The 8,346-nt window shown below is 39.4% G+C and overlaps 1 protein-coding gene across 1 annotated transcript; it reads right to left on the bottom strand.

Annotated features, from left to right (window-relative positions):
* Positions 1-1,121: 1,121 nt before the first annotated feature.
* On the bottom strand, positions 1,122-3,689 carry DEFB129 (defensin beta 129). The gene is made up of 2 exons (XM_025400351.1): positions 3,607-3,689; positions 1,122-1,734 (listed from the first exon to the last, which is right to left on the bottom strand). Exons 1-2 carry the CDS (start codon positions 3,662-3,664, stop codon positions 1,241-1,243), a joined length of 552 nt encoding a protein of 183 aa, XP_025256136.1. The 5' UTR covers positions 3,665-3,689; the 3' UTR covers positions 1,122-1,240.
* Positions 3,690-8,346: the final 4,657 nt, after the last annotated feature.

Below are 8,346 nucleotides of genomic sequence, written 5' to 3'. Positions count from 1 at the left end.
CTGAGATTGCTGATCTCTGGGATATAATATAATGTTCACATCTCCATTTTATGAATAAATAAACTGATGCTTATGTGTGGATAAATGATTTGTTCAAGACCACACAGCTAAAAAGTGCCAGAATCAGGATGCTAGTCCAGGCATATCAGACCTGAATTTCTATAGTCTTAAATTATATGCCACAGCCCTCAGAAATATGCCTATCTCCTCTGGATTAGTGGCATCCCCTTTGCCTAACAGTCACTATAATTACTTGTGCCCTAAAACTCTCTAGCCTTGTGCTGTTCAATATTCTATGGAATCCTCTATTGATATGTGACTATGAACACTTGAGATATGGCTAGTATGAATAGAAATGTGCTCTAAGTGTAATTACACATATTAGATTTCAAAGATGTAGTCCAAAAAAGGTAAACTCTCTCATAAATAATTTTTACATCGATTACATGTCAACATAATCATGTTTTGGATATATTGCATTCAATAAAACATATTATTGACCGGGTGTGGTGGCTCATGCTTGTAATCCCAGCACTTTGGGAGGCTGAGGCAGGTGGATCATGAGGTCTGGAGTTCGAGACCAGCCTGACCTACATGGTGAAACCCCGTCTCTACTAAAAATACAAAAATTAGCTGGGCATGGTGGTGCACACCTGTAATCTCGGCTACTCAGGAGGCTGAGGCAGGATAATTGCTTGAACCCATGAGGCGGAGGTTGCAGTGAGCTGAGATCGCACCACTGCACTCCAGCCTGGGTGACCGAGAGACTCTGTCTCAAAACAAAACAAAACAAAAACACATGTTACAATGAATTTAACCTTTTTCTGATTTCTACACATTCTATTTTGCATATGGACATCTCCTCCCAAATATATGAGAGAAGAAAATACATCTCTTGATACTTTCCTTACTGTTGATCCAGGAAAAACACACCATATGAGAGACATAAATGCTTGTTACAGAGGCTTAATCTAGGCCATGCATGTGACAAACTCGATGCTGTAGTCACCTTCCTGGTGCTTACTTTCTCCTACGCATCTAAACTTAAACAATTCCATCCCTTCCTAGCTCTACCCCCTCTGTGAGGCTCTTGTGAGAATGATAACATTATATAAACTGTAGGTGCTCAAACAGTGTTTATTGAATGACTGATGACAGAGGAAACAGTTCTATGTCATTTTATAGATAGCAAAAATAGAGAGGAACTTGAAACTTTTAAGTTTTAAGGGAAAGATCCCCATTACTGCTCTTCTGCTTCCTCCAGCTCCAGTGATGGTGTTGGCAATATGTTTGGTGGAGGTGGTGCTGGTGGTGGGGAGGCAGTGGCAGAATCTCCGCTTTCTTTGGTGTTACTCTTGGTAGAAGTAGCAGTGTATGTGATCTGTCCTGAGGTCATGGTGCTGACGGTGGCAGAATTCACAGGGGTGGCATTTGGAATGATGACAAGGTTGGTATTAGCAAAAAAGCTAGTGCTTTTGATTTGGGGGAGAACAGACAAAATATGTTTTCTTTGTATCACAGCACTAGAATTCTTGGCAGGTTTTAGCATCTCTTGGACGTCTTCATTAAGCACATTGGGTGTTCCATATTGCAGGTAGTTTTCAATCAATTTAACCACTTTTGGTCCAACACAACATTTTTTCATCTTGCATTTCTGTATCTCTTTTTCATCCACATTGCAATGATCCCTGCATCTCCCAAAACCCATTAAACAGCTTCTCAAGCCAATCAATTCTGCATAAAAAAAGAGAAAGTCATTGAGCCAAGGCTAATAACTAGAGATGATGTTAAAACTGCTATTCATACTCAATTTTAAGACTAGTGTTTAGGGATGTTGTTGAAGGCAAATGGGCAGGCCAAGAGAGTCTCTATGCCCCTCTTGAATCCAAAATAAATTTCCTGTTTAGTCTGCCTTCCTTGAGTAACTTTAAGAAGCAAAAGGCACATAGAGAATAGAGTAATTATTTGCTTTTAGGATAGAATTTTAGACCTTCAACTTAGCATCTTAGGTACTTATCGGACATCACTATCCCATCTCCATAATCTTGGGAAATACCAATGAGAGCAAAGTCTATCATAAAATTAATTTAAGAAAGAAGTGCAAAAGAGAATCAATAGAATTTTCAGGAGTCCTTTCTTTTCACCAAACCCAGTAGCCCATGACTTCTCTTTTCTCAGCAATTGCTAGATCTGTGATTCCTGAAGCATGGTGTTCTCCTATCTCTTCTAGCCTCTTTGGACACTATCCCTCAGAAGTCTCATTCATTATCCCAGCCTTAACTTCATATCCACCAAGGTAACTTCTGTGTTGTTATCTATAATTCTAAATTCCTTGCTCAGCTTAGTATCTTATCTTTATCTGCTGAATGATTTTTCCATCCTAACGTCTCATCTTTCTTTTTCTGAATCTAAAAAGCTTTTCTCCCTTGTTCATATTAATAACTCAATTATTTTCCATAAATTACAAGAGATTTATGTAGCATCTATTAATTTTCAAAGTATATTCACATACATTTCCACATTGTTTTCTTATCAAATGGAAAACAGAAAAATTCTTATATTGGAAGCAGTTGCGTTGATTAACCCCATTATATTCATATGAAATTGAAGTTCAGGGTGGTTAAGTGACTTTACCCAGGACGACTCAGCCATACTTGCTTATGGTACTACCCTTTTCCTAGGGTCCCAAGATAAAAACATTAGAAGCATCTTTGACTCTTCCACTTTCCCTGCCCCGAAACCCATTGCTATTTTTTTCAAATAGCTGGATGATTCTTGTATTCTGAAACAAATCTCAATGCTTCTCCTTTCTTTTCCAAAAACAATAGTCAATCCCCTGGCTTAGCCTTTTGCCATAATGCATTCCTAGATGCCCTTATGGTAGTTTGGGGGTTTTCAGGAAGACAAAGGCTGAGAGAAGGGATAAAGGCTCTGGAAAACCTGAAAGGATTCAAGATGGAGAACACAGGCCTGTGTACTGGATCTTGAAAGGGTTTTTTTTGAGCATGAGGGAAGAACTTCCTCCTTTCTGCACCAAAGCACAAACTGATAGGAACCTTTGCTTCAAGAGGTGGTTTTACAGGAAGGGGAACAATACACACTGGGGCATGCTGGGTGGAGGGAGAACATCAGGAAAAATAGCTAATGCATCCTGGGCTTAATACCTGGGCGATGGATTGGTAGGTGTCATAAATAACCATGACACATATTTACCTATGTAACAAACCACACATCCTGCACAAGTACCCCAGGACTTAAAAAAAAAAGAGGCGGTTTAAGATAGAAAAGGAGGTAGACCTGGGCTTAGTCTTAGCATGATAGACATATACAGGACAGGAAGGCAGCATTATATTTTGGATAGTTTCTGAATGGACAAAAAATACTCTGCTTTCTCTGTAGCTTCCTGGGTATTCCCAACGGACACAGTCTGGGAGTCGGAGCCTATGAGAATGTATCAGTGCACGACTGATACAGTAGGTAAGCTCTTTAACCATCTTTTTGAACAGCTCATCTTTCAGCCTCCTCTCTTTGGGTTTCTATTGTCATGGGCAGCCAAATCCTTGGTTCCTCACATCTACTCATCTTAAACCTGGGAATCTACATTACCTGTGTTCACCTGGTACTGTAGCATGAGGCTGGCAAAGATAGGAAAAAGGAGCTTCATGGTTGGGTGCCAGAGAGGAAGCCCTGGATCTGGGTTGATGCTCCTGAGCTCCAGCCTTTATTGGCCTCTTCATGGCCTTAGGCCATGAGCAGTGAAGTGCAGCCAAAGCAGGTTTGTGTGCTGCTCACCGTTGTTGTGTTTTTTCTGTTTGAAAACACCCTCTCCTGAACACCTCTATGCAACAAATTTCTTGCTCTTGATCCTGGAGGAAAACATAAGATATGTAAGATAAGAAAGAAAGAGTAAGCCCTTTGCATGTCTCTCTCTTTTGTTTTTTGAGATGGAGTCTCACTTTGTTGCCCAGGCTGGAGTGCAGTGGCGTGATCTCGGCTCACTGCAAGCTCCGCCTCCCAGGTTCAGGCAATTCTCCTGCCTCAGCCTCCCGAGTAGAGTATCGGGGACTACAGGCGAGCACCACCAAACCCAGCTAACTTTTGTATTTTTAGTAGAGACGGGGTTTCACCATGTTGGCCAGGCTGGTCCCGAACTCCTGACCTCAAGTGATCTGCCCACTTTGGCCTCCCAAAGTGCTGGGGTTACAGGCGTGAGCCACCGCACCCAGTCGCATGTCTCTTTCTTAATGTTGGAGTAGGGTAAGAATTAGATATTTGATTCACTAATTGTCAGCCCAGTTATGTTAAGGTTGGCACTTAGTGCATGAGAATTAGAAGAGATAGAGGAGCGTGAAGATTCTGCCTTGTTTGTACTGGTATGTCCAGTGGCCAGCACAGGTATTGGACCAACATACAAGTCAGTACATTTTTGTTAAACAAGTTTGTGGGAGACAGCTCTTGGCATATCTTCAACTTTTGAGTTTACAATGATTCCTACATCCTTTTAAAGTATCAATTGAAAAAAAAAAACCTTTTTTAACTTTGGGGGTATATGTGCAAGATGTGCTGGTTTGTTACATAGGTAAATGTGTGTCATGGGGGTTGGTTGTATAGATTATTTCATCACCCAGCTATTAAGCCTAGTGCCCATTAGTTATTTTTCCTGATCCTCTCCCTCCTCCCACCTTCCACTCTCCAATAAGCTCCAATGTGCATTGTTCCCGTCTGTGTGTCCATGTGTTCTCATCATTTAGCTCCCACCTATAAGTGAGAACATGCAGTATTTAGTTTTCTGTTTCTCCATTAGTTTGCTAAGGATAATGGCCTCCAACTCCATCCATGTCCCTGCAAAGGACACGATCTCATTCTTTTTTATGGCTGCACAGTATTCCATGGTATATATGTACCACATTTTCTTTATCCAGTCTTTATCCAAATGGCCAAATGATGGGCATTTGGGTTGATTCTATGTCTTTGTTATTGTGAATAGTGCTGCAATGAACATATGCATGCATGTGTCTTTATAATAGAACCATTTATATTCCTTTGGGCATATACCCAGTAATAGGGTTGCTAGGTCAAATGGTATTTCTGACTTTAGGCTTTTCAGGGATTGTCACACTGTCTTCCACAATGGTTGAAATAATTAAAAGCAGCGATTTTTATAGCATACTGCTCAGATTCCTTAGTCATAGCTGATTGATCCAGGGGTAACAGCAGAACCAAGCCTACAAATCAGATGGTTTCCCCTGCTAATCTGGGACGTTTCCTAAGAAACTCAGATATTGAAGCTCATTGGCTCTGAATATTATTAATTGTTCAAGCCCTTTCAAGAGTTTCCCTGGTTCCTTACCTTCCTGAAATTCATGTTTTCTTAGGATTTCATTAGCTACTGTAGTATCCAATGACTCCTTGGTTTTGTTTAAATTAAACTGTTATTTTTTAAAACAAGCAAATCTTATGAACTTTCAATTTATGAAATGTATATTTTACTTCTATGAACAAAAATAATCAAGTTTAGGCATATTTACTTACTACTTGTCAATATCAAGAGATGGAATTAACAGCCCTTTGGAATCAGTTGATCCTGAATATCACATATTAATTGGTTTCTGGTGTTCTAAGATGCATTAAAATAACATTATTCACCTCATTGTGTCTTGCTAGTCCCAAAGCATTAAGAATGTGAAGAGACTGGCCGGGCGCGGTGGCTCAAGCCTGTAATCCCAGCACTTTGGGAGGCCGAGACGGGCGGATCACGAGGTCAGGAGATCGAGACCATCCTGGCTAACACGGTGAAACCCCGTCTCTACTAAAAAATACAAAAAACTAGCCGGGTGAGGCGGCGGGCGCCTGTAGTCCCAGCTACTCGGGAGGCTGAGGCAGGAGAATGGCGTAAACCCGGGGGGCGGAGCTTGCAGTGAGCTGAGATCCGGCCACTGCACTCCAGCCCGGGCGACAGAGCCAGACTCCGTCTCAAAAAAAAAAAAAAAAAAAAAAGAATGTGAAGAGTACCAGTACAAAGAGAAGCACAGTTATTATGAAACAAAAAATCGAGTTAATAAGAATTGTAAAGTTATGAAAAATTAAGTATGTTGCATGTATGTATGGAATGAATCTATCAACAGTGTAGAATAATTTTGTAAAAAGACAAATTATTCACATGTGCAAGGTGTTGCATTTATTTATCCCAAGGTGTTGGGAAATGAAAAACACTAGCTATTGTCAACATAAATTTTTTTTTTTGAGACGGAATCCCACACTCTTGCCCAGGCTGGAGTGCAGTGGCGCCATCTTAGCTCACTGCAAGCTCTGCCTCCCCGGTTCACACCATTCTCCTGCCTCAGCCCACTGAGTAGCTGGGACTACAGGCGCCCACCACCATGCCCGGCTAATTTTTTGTATTTTTAGTAGAGATGGGGTTTCACCGTGTTAGCCAGGATGGTCTCGATTTCCTGACCTTGTGATCCGCCCACCTCGGCCTCCCAAAGTGCTGGGATTACAGGTGTGAGCCACCGCACCCGGCCCAGAAATATATTTAATACTCAGAATTATGTGCAAAAAATTTTGAAAACCCTGCATGATTTTTTTCATAATATAAAATTTCTTGAACTTTTTGTTATTGATTTCCAAATAATTTGTATATTGAGGAAAGGAACAACATATGGCAATAATTTTTGATACTGAGAGTGCTTTATTGATCATTTTTTCTACTTTTTTGACATACACACTTATTGCTATAAAATTCCCTCTTAGTACTGCTTTTGCTGTATCCCATAGGTTTGTAATGTTTTATTTCCACTTTCATTTGTTTCAAGAAATTTTTAAATTTCTGTCTTAATTTCTTCATTGACCCAATGGTCATTCTGGATCATGTTGTTTAATTTCCATGTGTTTGTATAGTGTTCAAAGTTCCTCTGGTTATTGATTTCTACTTTTATTCCACTATGGTCATAAAAGATACTTGATATGATTTTAATTATTTGGATTCTTTTGAGACCTGTCTTGTGGCCTAACAAGTGGTTTATCTTTGAGAATATTCCATATGATGAGGAAAATATGTGTATTCTGTGGCTGTTGGATGAAATGTTCTATCAATGTCTGTTAGGTCCATTTGGTTTATAGTGCAGACTAAGTCTGATGTTTCTTCGTGGATTTTCTGTCTTGATGATCTGTCCAATGCTGAAAGTGGGGTGTTAGTGTCCCTAACTATTATTGTTTTGGGGTCTACCTCTCTCTTTAGACCAGCAAGGTTCAAATTAATTCATACGTAGAAAAGATGACACAGTGGAAATCGAAAAGTGTTTATTTTTAAGTGAATGATTATGATAATGAAACACTACAAATCAAAACTTATGAAGTCCAGTTAAAGCTGCATATAAAGGGAAAATTAGAGTCTTACCCACTTGGCTATACTGAAGAAAAGCTGAAAATTTATGAGATAACAACACAAATAATAAGTTAGAAAACAATAACAAAATAAAAGGAAAGGAAGTTCAAAGAAAGGAAGATAAAGCTGAGAGGAGAAAATAATTAAATATTTTTAAATTTTCATAATATTTAAAATAAAATATAATTAAATAAAAATCAAACATAGAATCAACAAAACCAAAAGTTGATTTTGAAAGGACCAATTAATTAATTCACTATAGGAATAACAAAGAAAAAAATGAAAACACATTGTCCATGTGAAGAATAAAACATGTAGCCATCACTACAAACTCTATAGATAGTAAAGAGATCAAAGGACATATTGTGAGTGACTTTATGCCAAAAATCAAATTTAGAAGAAATAAACAATTACTTGATGTAACCCAAGAAGAAACTGAAAATTTGACAGTTCTAAATTGTTAGGGAAATTAAATCTTTAAACTCAGTTGAGTTTTTCTGCTACATTCCAATGTCTGATCCCTAGCTCTATGGGTTTCCAGAGACAGTTGTAGAGGCAGCAGAAAAATATTCTTGCTCTTATATTATAGCTACCATGGTGTGTTCCTGAAGTCCAACATGTCTAATCATGGGATCCTGTTACCCTACCTTCCTGATTATGAAAGAACTAGCAGATTCTCTGCTGGGCCAGTTTGCTGGGATGTTCTGGAAGTCATTCTGGGAGACCAAGCCCACAGTCAGCTTCTGGAGAGAGTTTATAAGCACATAATTCTGAGTATTAAAAATATTTCTGGGCCAGGCGCGGTGGCTCACACCTGTAATCCCAGCACTTTGGGAGGCCGAGGTGGGCGGATCACAAGGTCAGGAAATCGAGACCATCCTGGCTAACACGGTGAAACCCCATCTCTACTAAAAATACAAAAAATTATCAGAACTAATAATTTTTGCTTTATATATCTG

The sequence above is a fragment of the Theropithecus gelada genome, chromosome 10 (assembly GCF_003255815.1).
Source record: "Theropithecus gelada isolate Dixy chromosome 10, Tgel_1.0, whole genome shotgun sequence".
Classification (NCBI taxonomy): domain Eukaryota; kingdom Metazoa; phylum Chordata; class Mammalia; order Primates; family Cercopithecidae; genus Theropithecus; species Theropithecus gelada.
Note: the sequence above shows the minus strand (reverse complement) of the source record. Positions and strands in the feature narration are given on the sequence as shown.

What these genes read in the sequence shown, in the direction of transcription:
- DEFB129 (XM_025400351.1), bottom strand. Translation starts at nt 3,664, where the DNA reads ATGAAGCTCCTTTTTCCTATCTTTGCCAGCCTCATGCTACAGTACCAG. An exon ending in ACAGTACCAGGTGAACACAG is followed by an intron (nt 1,735 to 3,606) that starts GTAATGTAGATT and finishes TTTTTTATGCAG; the next exon opens with AATTGATTGGCTTGAGAAGC.